Here is an 18228-nt window from a genome sequence, read left to right as displayed (position 1 = left end):
AAGCATCCCAGCCTTTGCCTTAAGAAGCTTACTTGGACTGCTAACATCAAGGACTTGAGCATTGTGATGGCCATTGTCTTCAGTAGCCGTCCTGCCAAAGATTTACCAACATTCTGCTAGGACAGTCCTTTCACCAGCCTAGTAACAGCTTGGGTGTAGTATTGCCTTGAGTCGTCGGCAGGGGCGGGCCCCTTCTCCATAAGCCTCATGCCAGAGGCACTTGTTTAGCCTAAATCTGGGTGCCTCATTCCATGTTGCACTCTGACCCAGCCCAGCTAAAGGCTAAGCCACAGGGTCCAAGGATGACCACTGTAACTTAGCACAGCCTCTACTGGCTCGTGCAAATATACCCAGCCTTCAGCTAAATTCAATTAGTTTTTCTTTAAGAACGGAAAGAAATCCAATTTTACTAAACATGGACAGACGGTGGAAGGCACTTTGATGTTACAACTTCTCAGTGATGCTTTACTTAGTCACAAGTTCATAAGCAAGAAGGCTTAATTACTTGGGAAAACACGGGATTAAAACTGGACACAATGGCAGAGTATCCGCTCTTGGGCAACTTGATTCGAACCCATGCACCGAGTTCGTGTGTGGTGCAAACTTTGATGTGCGCGGTGACAAGCTGGAAGTCATGACCCCCTCAGGGACGCTCCTTCAGATGGCATTTGCAGGATGTGTAGGCGGAGAGGCAGGGCCTGCCAGGCCTGTTTGCTCTACTTTGATGTCCAGGCAGCCACAGGCCCCACTGTTTGCTCTTTCACTGAGGGGTGGGTTGGGAGCCTCCTACCTTTCCCAGTGGACAATGGCCAGCAATGGAGTGTGACAACTGTTGACCATTCCAGGAGCCTGCCGGACCAGAACAGGGCTTTGGGAGGTGCCGAGCCTGGGGGGCCTTAAAGGACAGCCGTTTCTCCAGATGTAGCTTTCTTTAAAGCCCAGTGGTGGTCAGGTGCTCATCGTGGAGGTGCAGACCATCTTGTGAGTTCTAACAGGTACTGAGTACTGCTTGGCCCTTTGCCCAGTGGCACTAAGGTAGTTGTAAACTCAAAGTTTGTCTTTTCTGTTTTCTTGATCAACATGTATGTTCAGGGGATAGTGGTTTGGAATTGAAATGGTACGATTTCTGATTCCTCAAAAAAGAAGCTGTGAAAACACGTCTGATAACAAAATTATCCAGAAAGTATGAAGAACTCTTGGACACAACAGTAGTAAAAAGATAGCCCAGTTTTTAAAAAAATAGGCAAAAGACTTGAGCAGATACTTTACCACAGAAGAGATCGATGGGAAATAAGTACGTGAAAAATACTCAGCATTTAGGGAAATGCAAGTTAAAATCATAGTGAAATGCTATTCCATTTGACCAAACACCTATTCCAATGACCAAAATTTTAAAAACTGACAGTACCAAGTGATGACAGTGATGCAGAACAATTGTCATAACTGCTGATGTGAATGTGTAATGAAATAGCCGCTTTGGAAAATATTTTAGCAATTTCTTGTAAAGGTAAAATGTACATTTATCATACAGCCCAGCAATACCAACTCCTAGGTATTTGTCCATGAAAAATAAAAACATATATCTTACCAAGAGACCTGTATGCAAATATTTATAGTAGCTTTATTCATAATCACCAAAAACTCAAAATCACCCAAATGTCCATAATCTGATGAAAGGACAAATTATAGTACATCCATACAGTGGACCTCTCAGCACTGGGGGGGAAAGAAAAGACTAACTTCTTGTACAGGTAACAACATGGTCAAATCTTGAAAGTCTTATGTTAAGTTAAAGCCAGACAATAAAAGCTACCTTCTGTATAATTCCATTTACGTGACAGTCTGGAGGAGGCAATATTATAGGGACAGAACTCAAGTTAGTGGCTGGTAGCATTTAGGAAAGGACACAAAGGAACTTTTCGGGTGACAGAAATACTTTAGAGTGTTAATTCTTAATTCTGGTGGTGGCCATACAACTCATCAAATTGTACATCTTAAAGGGATGCATTTTACTATGCGTAAAAGATGCTTCAATAAGCTGACATTAAAAAAGTTTTTCAAATGCCACCATCTTTCTCTATATTTTCACTGTTAATTGTGACCTTTGGTGTACTGAGAATTCATGATTGTAGTGTTAAAATGAAAAAAATCCATACTGTTTGTGGTCACCTAGAATGTTTTGAATCCTTATTGCTGGTGGTATCTTACATTGCAATACTGTATGTTCTAATTGTGAAGAGTAAAGACTTATGGAGTCACATGACCAATGAATAGTGATCAGTTCACTTTGTGAGTGGTATACGGCAGGCTCACAAAGTGTCATAGGGTTCTTCTTCATAGCAAGGAGAAAGAGCAGGGCTCAGGACTGGGAACTTGCCTCATCCCATATTATTCTTGGGTTCTTTGTTCCTCGACTGCTGTCCAGGGAGGACCGCCTAAATAGTATGGCCATTGGTGTGCTTCAGGAACCAGGGATCCTGAAAGGGTGGGGCGGTGGTGGGGCGATTGAGATTTGAGCCCGCTTGGGCTTGCTGGTTGCTTTGAAAGCCCCTGCCTCAGAGAAGGTGAGTCCACCAAACAGAGAAGGAAGCTCCAGCAGAACTGTTTGAAATTCCCCACAAGAGTCTCCCTCCCTCCTGCTTTTTCTCCCGGAGTGCATTTCATCAGCATCGGAAGGACCGCTTCCCGGCACTGCCTTCCCTACTTGGCTGGGGTCCCTGAGGAGCTGAGCTAATGAGTGGATAACACGCATTTGCCAAGGCCTTCCTGGATGTGGTACCTGGGCTTTGTTAATTTTAAAATGCCGCCATCCTTGGCCAAAGACCATTTAATTCCCTCTCATAGCAGTCACTTATTTTTAGCATTGGCTTATTTTCCCTCCATCTTACTAAAGGGAGGGGGACATTATACCCTATCTTTAAGAACCCAGCAGCACAAGCCAGATTGCTGACCCTCAAGAGAGGTTTTATAGCCCTCTCTGTGTGGCTGACAACTCTGCAGGTGTTCTCTGAGCATAGAACTGATGCTGCTCTTGCAGCTGGACCAGGGCAGCCTCCTTGGGAAGCTCTTCTTTGCTGGCTGGCCAGAGGCTGAGCAGGTAGAGCACTTTGGACCCATGCTTCAGCTTAGGTCCTTAGGAGGCCTGACAGCGTGGAGGTCTAGCCTGTCTTGGAGGCTTCCAGCCTCTTCCCAAGATCCCTAGCCTGTTCTCAGCCTGGCTGCTTGCTGCACAACGGTGCTTCCTTTGGCCTAAAGAGGCTGGCTTTGTGCTGTCTCATCTCCTGACCATAGTGATGATGATGGTTGTGGTGTCTTCTGTGTGCCAGGCCCATGTCAAATACTTCCAGTATTGGCTGTGATCCTCACTGCAACCCTAAAAGGGATGGATTATTATCCCTGTTTTACATATAGAGAAAATGAAGTTCAGAGGTGCTCAAGCTTGTCCACTGGTGAAAGGGGGAGCCGGGATTTGAAGCCAGGTCCCTCCGAACCCCAAACCCTTTTTCTGTCCACTAGACTGCACTGCCTAGGGAAGATTCAGGATCAAAGCCATGTCAGGACCAGGTGTCAAGTCAACTCAGGCAAGGTTTCTTGATGACCCACTATGTGCTGGATGATTTTGAGAAATTTAAATACCAACAAACTACTCTCCTTGTCCTCAGAGAAGAAATAAAACAAGCCCCCTATAACTGTAGAATGAGGCAAAGTATGGTCAGTACCCCAGAGAAGACCAGCCTAGAGTGCTGGGGAGGGGGCGATCATGAAAGGAGGCCCTTTCACATGAGGTGGGCCTTGAAAGATGGACAGGATTTTGATCGGTAGAGGTGGAGAGTAGAAAGACAGCATTTTTGGAATAAGGACCATTGTGAGGATAGGCTCCTAAAGGTAAGAAAGTAGAGATGTACCAGAGTTGATAGGAGGCACTGGCAGGATCTGGAGACCAGTGAGCGTACAGGAAAGCCTTATCCAGCACAGGCCACTGTCCTCTCAGGCTGAGACTGTCCATCCAGCATGTGATGGAGTTGTGAGCTCGAGAGCTGAAAGATTGGGGTTCACATCCAGGCTCTTCCTCCTATTGATCTTGACAAATTCTTTCACTTACCTGTGATTGTTTCCTCAACCGTGATACAGAGATAACAAGGTGAGCTACTTTAAGTTTATAAATATATGTAAAAGTGTTTAGAATGATGCCTGCCACATAATAAGCACTGGAGAAGAGTTTGCTACTTTAGTTAATAGTAGAAGGCAATGGCAACCCACTCCAGTACTCTTGCCAGGAAAATCCCATGGACAGAGGAGCCTGGTATGCTACAGCCCATGGGCTTGCTAAGAGTCAGACACGACTGAGCGACTTCACTTTGACTTTTAACTTTCATGCATTGGAGAAGGAAATGGCAACCCACTCCAGTGTTCTTGCCTGGAGAATCCCAGGGACGGGGGAGCCTGGTGGGCTGCCGTCTATGGGGTCGCACAGAGTCGGACACGACTGAAGCGACTTAGCAGCAGCAGCAGCAGTGTAGTAGTAGTGGTAGTGTCTTAATTATTATTATGACTAACTGCTGCAGCTGATTGTGGGTGACCTCATGAAGTTAGTAAATTTCCTGCAAGTAGACCTGTCTTTGAGGGAGGTGGCGCTATTACTTGCCTCTCACCAGTATCTCTTTTGTGTGATGCAGAAGCAGTAGGGCTTTGGAAATCCTTTTTCTACTCCTTTTCATCTCAGAAGCCATGCCTAGAACATGGGACCCCAGACCAGAGCATTTTGACGTGAAGCTGGCTATTGTCCCAGGTGGCCACCTGCCTGGTGAAGAACAGTTCCCAGTATTTCCCAGCAAGGAAAGGTGGCTGAGGGTGCTGGCCAGGTGCCCAGAATGCCAGCACTATGCCCCAAGAAAAGTGTGCCGTGCTTGATGTCTCTCCCACCACTGCTGCTGTGGCTGATTATCTCTGAGTAACAAAGAGTCATTTCTAATCCCATTTAGAATCATTGCCCAAGATAATCCTGTTTCATAGTAATGATATTCCAATTCCAGCATGCACCCGTTTCTAGTTTGGCAGACGCATGCCTTGACCTCAGGCCACCCAGGCACTGCTCCTGGGAAAGCGATGCCAGCTCATTTGCCTAACCTGACAGTCTCAGGGTACCCACCCACTTTTCCTCCACTGTATCCCATCCTGGGGTTCTGTGTTCAGGGCTGTCTTCACAGAGAGGATCGGTTGGGACAAAAAGAGCACCCCGTGTTCATCCCCTTCAGCAGCCTGGGGAGGAGTGTTCCATTTCTAGGGACTGTGATGTGGTACGCTCCTGCACCTCCTCTCTAAAGACCTCAGACCCACTCTGTGCCATGAACTGTGCTCATTAGGGCTGCCAGGCTGGTGGCTCGGGGATACACAGTAAATATCAGTAAATACGGTGAGTGTGCCTGGGATGCAGCAAGGTTTTGGCTGTCTCTCATGCTATCTGCGTGAATAAAATATGATGTAGCAAATAGTTTAGCCAAAACTAATGAATGGTGAGTGATCTGGTTCATTGTTCATATATGAATGGATATCAGGCTGGAAAGCAGACTGTGCTTATGAACCACAGGGTTCTGTCCTATTCACTAGTCATATCACTGATTCTAATGAGACCAGTTATAAATGACAAACAAATTGGCAAATTAAATAAAGCTGATATGTTGGGTGAAAGAATTGGGAATGTGAAAAAAGAACTCAATGGGAGAGAGCAATGGTTAAATCTGTGGTGATAAAAATTAATAGGGGGGAATGAGTGTTTCAGTCTGCAGTTAAAACCAAAACCAATGGTAACACCCAGGGCAACCCAATTTAGCAGTTCTGGCAAGTAAAGCCCAGGAGCTGACTGCAGCCTCAGTGTGTGCACCAGCAGTGCAGTGTTAAGGCCTCAGAAGTGAATTGATAAATATTTACTGGCTTGTACTCTGCCCTGTGTGCAAAGGAACATATGGCCAGGCACAGTCCTTACTTTAGGGAGCACAGTCTAGATGTGTGTGACAGAGTAGTGAGGGCCAAGGGCTCCGGAAAAAGGACCTGAGTTTAAAATCTAGCTCTACCTCTTACCAACTGTTTCCTCATCGGCAAAGTAGGAACAATAATGGCACCTGCCTCAGCATCATGTGGTTGCAAAGATTAAAATGCACTTAAGACAGCCTAGTGCATAGTAAGTGTAGGAGCCCCAACATGCTCTTATGGATGATTTGCCTATGGAGAGCCTGGTCTAGCCCATACTGTGGAAAGAATCCCTAATAACCAGGGCCTGACCACTCTGGCCCATTGGTTTGGCGACTGAGTATTATGAACCACAGATTGAAAGGTATGGACCTGTGTTTGGAACTAGGTGAAGAGTGTGAAATTGCAATTGTCCTGGAAACCCTGTAATGGATAATCTTGGTTTGGTGGCCCACTTAACGTGTCATGCCTTCCTTGAGCTTTGCCCAAATTATCTAACCTTGTCTGGGCCCACTATTGATTTCTGACCCTTGTCTATCTAAATCAGATTCCCTCTTATTAACCCAGCTAGCTTTACGACTGTCTGAAAATATCACTGTCCCTGGTGCATAGTGAGGGCCCAGCAACTATGGGATGTTAGGACAGACTAATGGATGGTCAGGTGGGTGAGAACCAGTGTGGTTTAGGGGAATGTGCACCAGATAGTAATGAATTTGAATCTTGGTTCCTGTGTTTATTAAACATGTACACTTGGACAGCTCATGTTATCTTGCTGAGCCTCAGTTTATTCATTTATAAAATTGACTGGTACCTCATTGCGAGTGGTTATAATGATCTGGAATAGTAAATGTAAAAGTAAATGTAAAGTGCTCAACCCTCTATGGCTGTTTTATTATGATTATTGATCTTTGCCTTTCAAGGGAAGTAAATAAAATATCATCCTCATTCAAGAAAACTGGGACACATTTTCTATACAGGTACCTAGCTTCCTACCTAATCTTTAGTTTGTTTCCCAAGGAAGCTGGCTTTAAAAAGAAGACTGCACCCCATCCTCCCAAAAAAGAAGAAAAGAAAACCGCCCTCCTATTTCCCCACTACCCGCCCCTGCCCCAAGCTCATGGCCCCCCACCACAGGATCTCTAGATTCAACACGTGCCTTTGGTCGGCCACCCTGCTTTCCTGACCTCCCATAGACTGGCCAGTAGACTGAATGAGCCACAGCTCATTTGACTTCCAGCAAACCTCCTGAACTGTGACCTCTTTGCTTCCTCCCCTCACTGAGGTGTGCGCTGAGTTGAGAATAGGTCAACTCTTTGTCTTCTCCTTGGGACACAGTGACCCTGTGCTTGGATGTGGGGGGTAAAGGGGAGGGGGAGTCAGAGGAGCCTCTCCAGAAGCTCCACATTGTGTGGGGCCGACCTGGAGCTGGGATCACTGCCCTTCTTGCTTCACCAGCTCCAGCTGCTCACCAGCCGTCTCTGACACGTGCCTGGCCCAGCCTAGGTCTGAGCTCACACCACAGGTTTCCTCCCTCTTTCCTAAACAGTGTGATGACCCAAAGCCCCTCCGGCCACTGAGAGCAGAAAGCCAATCAATGCAACTGCCCTCTCAAGCTTTGTGAAAAGTCTTGAAAATGGGAGCTCATCTAGGTCCATATGAGCCAACTTCCTAAGGGTGTGTCCACCTCTAATCTAATTACAGCCTAATCAGCTAATTAAAACATGCCTCGTGGGGGCTTTTGCTCCACAGGGACTTCTGTGAGTCTCAGGAGCTGCAACTTAGAGACCACCCTCCAGTTCATTTCCTCATCTTTGTTTGGGAACTGCCTGGTGTAAGTCGGGAAGGGTCTGGTGCTCAGGAGAGGAAGATGGGGACGTTTTCCACAGCTAAGCTGCCTGCAACCCAGTTTGGACCCTCAGGTGGGAGAAGGCTGGGAAGGGCTAAGACAGTTGCCTTCCACCTTTCTCCCTTGTTTCTCACCAAATGAATTATTTCATTTATTCATACAGTCATTCAGAAAGCATCTGTTGACCACTTATTGTGATCTAGGCATTGGGCAAGAAGCTAGGAAAGGTTGAGACATGGCCCTTGCCCTGTGGTCTACTGGGAAAGGTAAATAAAAATAGACAGGCAATCACGATATGATATGGTGAGCGGCACCTTCCACTTGAGTGAGAATTGGGTTCTGTGCAAGCAGGAAGGGCGTGCACCTGGGCTGAGAGTCAGAGAGGCCTCAGTTGAGTTATGACTATGTCACTGAGGAGCCCTGAAGGTGAGTGAGCACTAACCAGTAGAACAGAAAGTGGGGCGGTGGGGGGGACTCCTAGCAGGAGGGATATATTTGATGATCTTTGGTGTACTTCAGGGAGTTCGTTGATTTCACTGGGCCCTTAATTTTTCAGCCCCCAAGATCACTAGATCAACATAGGAATTAGAAGTTCGGCAGTTGAGAGACTCCCTGAAGGAATAAACTTTTAGAAGAAATGAGGGCAGGAAATCCGACCCTTTTAAGTTTTTTTAGTAATTTTATTTATTTTTGGCTGTGCTGGGTCTTCACTGCTGCACAGGCTTTTCTCTAGTTATGGTGTCTTAGCTCCTCATTGCAGTGGCTTCTTTTCTTGTGGAGTACAGGCTCTAAGGCACCCAGATTTCAATGGTTTCAGCTCATGGGCTCCAGAGCACAGGCTCAGTAGTTGTGGTGCACAGGCTTTAGTTGCTCCGTGTCATGTGGGATCTTCCCAGATCAGGGATCAAACCCATGTCTTCTGCACTGGCAGACATTCTTTTTACCTACCACTGAGCCACCAGGGAAACCCCTCAACTCTTTTTTAAAAATCATCTATTCTTGTGTCCAGCCTGTTGCTTCTAACTGCTGCATCATGTTTTATAGACCACATTTAACTCACTCGTTTCCTCAGTGATGGACACTTGAGTGCCTGCAACTCCCCACTGCCACAAAAGGTGTGGGGACATCTCCCATGTTTGGACCTGTGTAAGAATTTCTCTGAGATACATATACTCAGGAGCAAAGTGCTGGGTTATTGGGTCAGGTACTTGAGTGTGACAAATATTACAAGATGACATCTGGAATGGCTGCATCAGTCTGTCCCCAGGCAGTGCCTGAAGAATCCAAGATCCTCATGCCTTCACCAACACTGGGTATTTTTCAGCTTTCTCACTTTTGTCAGTATGTTGAATTTAAAGTGCTATCTCATTTTTAAATTATTTTTAAAGCAAGTCCTTGTTGGTTATCTGTTTTAAATACAGCAGTGTATGCATATCAACCCCAAATTCCCAATAAAGTGCTAGCTTATTTAAAAAATTTTTCATTTCTCTAATCACAAATGAGCTTGAGAATTTCTTCATATACTTAATCATCTTGTTTGTTTCCTCTTCTGGGTGTTTTTGCCTCATTTTTCTGTGGGACTTCCTGATCCTTGCCTTGTTGCTAAAACTTGAATTGAGGCAAGTCCTCCAGACTGTTAGCTACCTGGGAATCCATAAAGGGAAGTAAGAGGCAATATAGCTGAATGATAAGAACATGGACTTGGTAGCCAGACTGCCCTGGTTTGAATCCTACCTGTGCAGCTTACAACTGAGTGACCTTGGGCAGGTTACTTACCCCTTGGTTTCTGTTTAACCTCCCTCATAGGGTTGTTGTGAGGATTAAATGTTAGTATATATAAAGTATTAATATTTAAAATAGTGCCTGGTGGGTAGGAAGTATATACAGATGCTAGCTCTTATTATTAGACCGCTGTCTTCTTCCTACTTAGCTCTACTGTACCCTTGAGAAATTGAATACTTATACCAGCAGGCAGTAAGAGAAAGTAGAAAGAAAACAGCTCTCAGCCTAGACTCAGAGCTCACTACTCCTACTCACTTGTATAACTCTTACCCAGGTCTTGGGTTCTGGACCTGCGTTTTCCTCCCTACCTGAGGCCAGTCTTCAATACCTGACCATTTCTGACTAGTCAGATTTCCAGGCCTGCAAGTACCCACCAGCCCCCCAGCCTGGCTAGCTCAGTCCTGTTGCTCTTCCTCTCCCAGCCTGTCAGCTGGATACTATCCCTCACAATCTTCACCTTCAGTATTCACACAGCTCAGTCTTTTTGGTAAGTCAGCTCACTTGGGCACAGATAAGACCAGAATAGATTGTGATGGACACACAGGAAGGCATGTACTGCTACCAGAGCCAAGTCACTAAAGGCCAACTCTAAACCTCCATCCTCTCGGGCTGCATACATTCTCTGACTTTCCGGGTTAGTATTGGAAGTAGGGTATCTGGAGATTATCTCTAGCCTTTGAAGTTGATACTGACATTGGTAGGCATGTCTTTCCACAGACTACCAGAGGCCAAGTTCTGAGCTGGCTGGGAGAATTGCTGATGTTTGTAAGCCTTTGCCCAGTGAGAACCTGTGGAGTAGTCAGCATAGTTGCTTTGAGTGTGTTACAGAAAAACATGAGTGAGTGGAATGGTGTACCCTGCCCCCTTTAATCCAGCTATTAAAAGCATGAAGACCTAGCCCAAACTAGGTACTGCCGATTTGGCACCAGCTGTTGACGTTTAAGGTAGTGATACCTAAACCGAAACCTCACGAGTGACAACCATCATGCCGACGCCAGAACAGAGTCGGCTGCAGTTATCCTTTTGTGGATCACCTTGAATAGCAGTGCCTGCCTGCCTTTGTACCATCAGATCCGGTAATCCCCTTGTCAGGCAGGTGGGCCAACTCACCATCCCTTACATGTCACCTTCTCCCAGATACATTTCTGAATTGGGGGTTTGTTTTGGCTTCAGCAAAAACAACGTCAGAGACAGAAATCTCTTCATTTCCGAAGTCTCCTCATTGCTGCTCCTGGTGTCTGCTTCTTTTGCCTTCCCTTGGCCTCATACTAGTGTGTTTCTTGGTTTCTGGTTGTTGACTTGTTTTGTGTCTGCTGTTTCCCTCTGTCTCTAGTCCTTAACATATGACCTGGCTTTTGGCTCTCTGCCTCACATCTCTGCTGCCTGGTCTCTGGCCCTTGGCTCTGTTTTGACTATGAACTTCTTGGCACTCCCTGGGCCTGACATGCTGCTAAACCTGTTCTCACCAGCCTTGCCCTAGGTTTCTCTTACCCGGCTGGCCTCTTACCCTATTTCTGCCCTGCTGCATATCACAGGTCCACAAAGTTCTTTTTTGTCTTCAAAGCTAACTATAGTCATGTAGTCCTTTAGGCTGATCTGGACTGACTTCTCCAAAAAAGACCTGATCCCCATGGAACTCTGGGTCAAATGCTTTTCAAGTTTGAGATGGCTCCTGGACAAAAAGCTTATTGCTGTCTGATAAGTTGTTTGGTGCCACTCTGGACCACAGAACAGCCATGGTTCTTTTAGTCCTAGCTCTACCCCACCGTGGGGCTGCTGCCTTTTGCATTTATGAAAAGTGAAAGGAATCTTCTCCAAGGTTGCAGAATGAGTCACTTGCTTGGATGCTTACCCTCCTTGTCCTCCAAGTTTGTGAAGTGAATTGCCCATTCCTTTTGATTGGGTTAGCAGCCCCAGGGCCTAGCCTCATCACTTTTCTCTCCCCATCCTGCCAGACCACTGTCTGCCCCTTGGGGCCAAGGGTAGCATACTTGGTTGCTTGGACACGTCTTGCAGCCTGCAAATTGGACAGATGGAATCAATACTCAGGAACCTGGAGAGGCCCAGGTAGCACAGTTAGTGACACTAAATGCCTAGAGGGACAGCCTGCCCTGGGAGGGGTTGTGATTGAATGGTGATTGGACATAGCAGCTGAGCATTAACCAAATTATGTCCATTTGAGTTTAGATCGACAAACCCTCCTCACTTAAATTTTAAAACAAGCCAACTTGAGTAGAATATAGAAGAGCTGCCTTCTTAACACAGTGCTATGGCAGCACAAGTGCTGGGTATAGATTTGGAGCCCACTTCAGCCTGTGTAATTATCACTAAGATTATATGGACACAGAGAAGAGAGCTCATATTTGTGAATCTCCTTTGATGTGCCAGGCACTGTAGAGTTTTTATCTCATAACTTACAAGGGGGAGGCATCATAATCCCTATTATTCTAGTAAGGAAATAGAGTTTCAGAAGTGTAATAATTTGTCCAAGATCACAGTTAGTAAGTGATAGTGTACTATGTTATAAAATGTACTTGTTATAAAATGTCACACCATCTTCCCTATTTGTGTGTCAGTTCATAAGTCTCTTGACTTGCCTACAGCCCAACCATAGGGTCAGGTACACAGTTATAATAACTAATGTCTGTTGAGCACTTATTGTGTGTCATATACTATGAAAGCACATTTTATGCACTAACAGAGTCATATGAGCTAGATATTCTTAATATCTGATAATTATGATACAGAGTGATTTTCTCATTTCATCATTTGTTCTACATTTATTAGTTGTCATTCTACAGTAAAAATAAAGCTTTCCCTTCCCCCTCACCCATTGACTATGTGGACTCTTGGAATCTTAGTGTGCAATGGGTGATAGTCCGTTAATGTCATTATTCATGTTGATGTTCATATTGACTCAGAGTTTTTAAAATTTATTTATTGATTTATTTTTGGTTGCACTGGGTCTTTGTTGCTCTGCGTGGGCTTTCTCTAGTTGCAGTGAGCAGGGGCTGCTCTTCGTTGCGTTGCATTGCTGTGCACAGGTTTCTCTTTGCAGTGGTTTCTCTTATTGTGGAGCACGGGCTCTAGATGCGCAGGCTTTGGTAGTTGTAGAATTTGGTCTCAGTAATCTCAGCAAGTGGGCTCGTAGTTGTGGCACACAGGCTTCAGTTGCTCCGAGGCATGTGGAATCTTCTGAGACCAGGGATCGAACCAATGTCCCCTGCATTGGCGAGCAGATTCTTCTCCATTTTCCCCAGAGAAGCCCATCTGTACCATGGTCTCAGATTTTAAAGCCAACATTATAACCACTGTGCCATACTGCATCCTTTGCCATGAGATATTTTTCTTACTGCCTGCAGTTAGTTTGCCCATCTCTAACAGCCTTTTTGAACCCTCTTAACTTTTCATCTTCTGGGAAACAGGAAGACTAATGACAGTCCTTTCCAAATTATTTGTAAACTATATAAGTAAATTACAATAAAAGATAGAAATGGTAAGGACCTAACAGAAGCAGAAAATATTAAGAAGAGGTAGTAAGAATACACAGAAGAACTATACAAAAAAGATCTTCATGACCCAGATAACCACGATGGTGTGATCACTCACCTAGAGCCAGACATCCTGGAATGCAAAGTCAAATGGACCTTAGGAAGTATCACTATGAACAAAGCTAGTAGAGGTGATGGAATTCCAGTTGAGCTATTTCAAATCCTAAAAGATGATGCTGTGAAAGTGCTGCACTCAATATGTCAGCAAATATGGAAAACTCAGCAGTGGCCACAGGACTGGAAAAGGTCAATTTTCATTCCAATCCCAAAGAAAGGCAATGCCAAAGAATGCCACACAGTTGTACTCATCTCACACGCTAGTAAAGTAATGCTCAAAATTCTCCAAGCTAGGCTTCAACAGTATGTGAACTAAGAACTTCCAGATATTCAAGCTGGATTTAGAAAAGGCAGAGGAACCAGAGATCAAATTGCCAACATCCGCTGGATCATCAAAAAAGCAAGAGAGTTCCAGAAAAACATCTGCTTCTGCTTTATTGATTACACCAAAGCCTTTAATTGTGTGGATCACAACAAACTGGAAAATTCTGAAAGAGATGGGAAAACCAGACTACCGCACTTGGCTCCTGAGAAATCTGTATTCAGGTCAAGAAGCAACAGTTAGAACTGGACATGGAACAGCAGACTGGTTCCAAATCGGGAAAGGAGTACATCAAGGCTGTATATTGTCACCCTGCATATTTAACTTATATGCAGAGTATATCATGTGAAATGCAGAGCTGGATGAAGCACAAGCTGGAATCAAGATTGCTGGGAGAAATATCAATAACCTCAGATATGCAGATAGCACCACACTAATGGCAGAAAGTGAAGAAGAACTAAAGAGCCTCTTAATGAAAGTGAAAAGCAGAGTGAAAAAGTTGGCTTAAAACTCAGCATTCAGAAAACTAAGATCATGGCATCCAGTCCCATCACTTCATGTCAAATAGACTGGGAAACAATAGAAACAATGACAGATATTATTTTCTTGGCCTCCAAAATCACTGCAGATGGTGACTGCAGCCGTAAAATTGAAAGATCGTTGCTCCTTGGAAGAAAAGCTATGACCAACCTAGACAGCAAATTAAAATGCAGAGACATTACTTTGCCAACAAAGGTCTATCTAGTCAAAGCTATGGTTTTCCCAGTAGTCATGTATGGATGTGAGAGTTGGATTGTAAAGAAAGCTGAGCACCGAAGAATTGACGCTTTTGAACTGTGGTGTTGGAGAAGACTCTTGAGAGTCCTTGGACTGCAAGGAGATCCACCCAGTCCATTCTAAAGGAGATCAGTCCTGAATATTCATTGGAAGGACTGATGCTGAAGCTGAAACTCCAATACTTTGGCCACCTGATGGGAAGAACTGACTCATTTGAAAAGACTCTGATGCTAGGAAAGGTTGAAGGCAGGAGGAGAAGGGGACAACAGAGGATGAGATGGTTGGATGGCATCACCGACTTGATGAACTTTAGTTTGAGTAAGCTCCGGGAGTTGGTGATGGACAGGGAAGCCTGGTGTGCTGCAGTCCATGGGGTCGCAGAGAGTGGGACATGACTGAGCAACTGAACTGAACTGATAGGCAAATAGTCTCCAACTAAAAACCTGACAGTGTCTGCTGTGAATTACATATCTGACTTTTAGATGTGAATTTTAGCTGCTTAGAGACCCTTCTCATTTCTCTTTAGGATCATAATTCATAGCCTGGATAAAATGCCTATAAAAGATAATTCTTAAAATCTTTTTAGGTGAGGGGTATTAGAGTCAGGAGACTGACTTGACCATGTTACTTATCTATGAGGACTGTGTGTGTGTGTGTGTGTGTGTGTGCATGGGAGTTACTGAAATTCATTCATCCATTCAGCAGATAATTGGGCCAGGTCCTGTGCCTATTGAAGGTTATGAAATTCAAACCAGTTAATACAGGGAAAACCAACAACACTACTGACTACAGATACTGAAAAACTTAACAACAGAGAGAATCTAAAATTACAGTTTGGCTTTTTAATAGTTACAATAATTAGAGTAATTTTTAAATTTTTATTTATTTATTTTTGGCTACATGTCACCACATGACTTGTAGGATCTTAGTTCTCTGACCAGGGATTAAACCCAGACCCTGGTAGTGAAAGTACCAAATCCTAACCAGTGGATCACCAGGAAATTCCCTAGCATAATTTTTTTTAATGCTTGCAATTTATGCCTTCAAAAGCATTAATAGTTTTGAAGTCCAGTGAGCAAAAGATGAACATACTAAAAGAAAAATAGGCAAAGGACATTATTCATGAGAATAAAAACAATTGATTATTATAATTCATGAAAAAAGAAACACAACTGATTGCTAAAGATTTTTTTAAAGTCCAGCTTCACTAGTAATCAAAGAAATGCAAACTGAAACAGTGATGTGATTCCATTTTCTGTCTAACACATTTTCTGTGTCCAGATTAACACACTATTAAAAAGAAAAAAATGCCCTATTTGATGAAAGGGCTCCCCTCATAACTCAGTTAGTAAAGAATTCGCCTGCATTGCAGGCTGCCCTAGTTTGATTCCTGGGTCGGGAAGATCTGCTAGAGAATGGATAGGCTACCCACTCCAGTATTCTTGGGCTCCCCTTGTGGCTTCAGTTGGTAAATAATCCACCTGCAATGTGGAGACCTGAGTTCAATTCCTGGGTTGGGAAGATCCCTTGGAGAAGGGAAAAGCTACCCACATTCAGGCCTGGAGAATTTCATGGACTATTGCAAAGAATCAGACACGACTGAGTGACCTTCAGTCACTCACTCACATTATGATGAAAGGAAGGCACAATAGTTACTCTCATCCTTCTTCTTTTGATAGTAGAAATAAAAATCACATTCTTTCTGAAAGGCAATTTATTAACGTTTATCAAAAACCTTAAAAATGTTTATAGGTTTGATCTAGAAATTCATTTCTTAGGAATTTATTCAAAGGAAATTGTTATAGAAATATTAAAAATATTTATTTTATAGTTGGAGATTGGCTAAATGAAGTATGCTGCTGCTAAGTCGCTTCAGTCATGTCTGACTCTGTGCGACCCCATAGATGGCAGCCCACCAGGCTCCCCTGTCCCTGGGATTCTGCAGGCAAGAACACTGGAGTGGGTTGCCATTTCCTTCTCCATGAAGTATAGACAAGCCTTATGGTAGAATACTGTGCAATCATTAAAAACAATGTCATAGACAAATATATAATAAATGGAAGAGGTATGTATATATTTAGGGAGAACTTATATATGACCCCATTTTTTTTTGTAAATAAAAATGTGCATATGTTGGAAAAAACTGCAAAGATGTTATATATTCTAAAACAGGTTTTTTTGATTAGCTGTATTTTCTAAATTTCTTATAGTGAACATGAACCTTTTTTGTTAGAAAAAAAAGTGGGGGGAATTATTAGCAGGAACATCACATAAGACAAGGGAAGCTAACATATAAAGAGCACTTCCTGGGTCAAGCACTGTGGTTGGTGCTTTATAAATTCACCTAATCTGATCTCACTGTGGAGCCTCCTGCCTGTCGTCTTCTCCCTTCAGTCCATTCTCACACGGCTATAGGAGTGATTCTTCTAATAGCAAAGATTTAGAAGAGAACACACCAAACTATAAATAGTAATTACTCCTGGAATTTAGATTGAGGAGATGGCTATAAGAGACTTTCATTTTTCAATTTAGTATTTCAATATGATTTGTACTGTGTGTGTGTGTGTGCATACATATGTAAGTGGGGAGGAAAAGCTTGTGTTGCCATGTCACTTCCCCAGCCCTTCAGTGGCTTACCTCATCTCCCACTTCTCTTCCACCTACACCCTCTGCTCCAGGTCCACTTTCTTCAGATGAAACTTCGTGCTTTTTTGCCTCCCAGGATTTGTGAATGCATTGGGTCCTCCCACTTCACCAACCTGGATCTGGTTATTCAGCCTTTCACGTCTTTAATATCACATTCCCTGGGATGCCTTTCTTGATCCCCTCCCTTGGTTTCCTACCATACATGGTACTTTTCCCATCATAGCCTCCATCACACTTTGCTAGAATTTTATGGTAAATTGTTGTCCTTCTCTGAAGAGACTGTAAGCTCCCTGAGGTCATGGACCCTAGTACCTAGAACAGTGACTTGAACATAGTAAGCATTTGATAAGTAGTTGTTGAATAAAAACACTTCATATTTTATAGTTGTGGATCCTGAGCCTTAGGGAGGTGTTAGATAACTTGTCCAGAGCCTCTCAGCCAGTAACATATCAGAGCCAACTTTGCTACCCTTGTGTTCGATACTTGTAAAGTTCCTGTTCTTTCCACTGTACCACTCAGGTGAACAGAGGCAGAGCCAGTCCCTAAACATGCCTCAGAATTAGAGTCTTTATTTCCTGGACCTTTCCTGTTTGTGACACTTATGTCTGTCTGATTTCTTCCAGTGTGGTGCAGGTCCTGCTTGCTGCTGGTGCTGACCCAAACCTTGGGGACGATTTTAGCAGTGTATACAAGACCGCCAAGGATCAGGGAATCCATTCTTTAGAAGGTAAGTGTGGACTACTGTGCTGTTCTGCGGGCCCTCCCCCCTGCAGCTTCTAGCAGCCGTTCTCCGTGCCAGTTCTACCAGCAACTCAGGTGAGAGCCTGCAAGTCGCTCATCCTCTGGGGACTTATGGATAACCCAAAGGCTTGGGGCAGATCCCCTTCACAGCCCCCTCTAGCTCTGTAATTTATGTCACTTCACGTCTTAAGGAATAAAATAGAGGCCTGATTTCGTAACTGAGGAGAGGAGTAGGAAAACCTTTTAACTGGTGTTCTGCCAAAAGTGCCTCAACCTGTGGCGTCTCAGATGAGTGGACAATGAAGCAGGTTTCCGTAAGATAATTAAGGCAACTGTGTGGAATGTGGATTCATTCTTTCTCTACTTCCTGCGGACTTAGCCTTCCCTAGCCCTGCCCCAGGACTAGAAACCAGCTTTACTGGTTCCCTTAGCCTCACAAGTCCCTCCACACTACCCTGAATACTATTTTTTCTCCCCCTCCTGTATGTGGAATATAGTCCTCTCTCTAGCACTGGCCCCTCGACTTACTCAGTGATCCA

General features: G+C 44.2%; 1 protein-coding gene across 14 annotated transcripts in view; it reads left to right on the top strand.

Annotated features, from left to right (window-relative positions):
• The window catches only part of CLPB (ClpB family mitochondrial disaggregase), a 141632-nt gene that overhangs the window by 37861 nt on the left and 85543 nt on the right, over positions 1-18228 (top strand). For all 14 annotated transcript variants that reach the window (XM_086340622.1, XM_086340620.1, XM_086340628.1 and 11 more), the window contains one exon: positions 17572-17675. In XM_086340622.1, the coding sequence (XP_086196748.1) occupies positions 17572-17675 (104 nt within the window). The remainder of the gene's footprint in view (positions 1-17571; positions 17676-18228) is intronic.

Source organism: Bos grunniens, chromosome 15, assembly GCF_055505025.1.
Source record: "Bos grunniens cultivar Pamir isolate PY7600 chromosome 15, Bosgru_T2T1.0, whole genome shotgun sequence".
NCBI lineage: Eukaryota > Metazoa > Chordata > Mammalia > Artiodactyla > Bovidae > Bos > Bos grunniens.
Note: the sequence above shows the minus strand (reverse complement) of the source record. Positions and strands in the feature narration are given on the sequence as shown.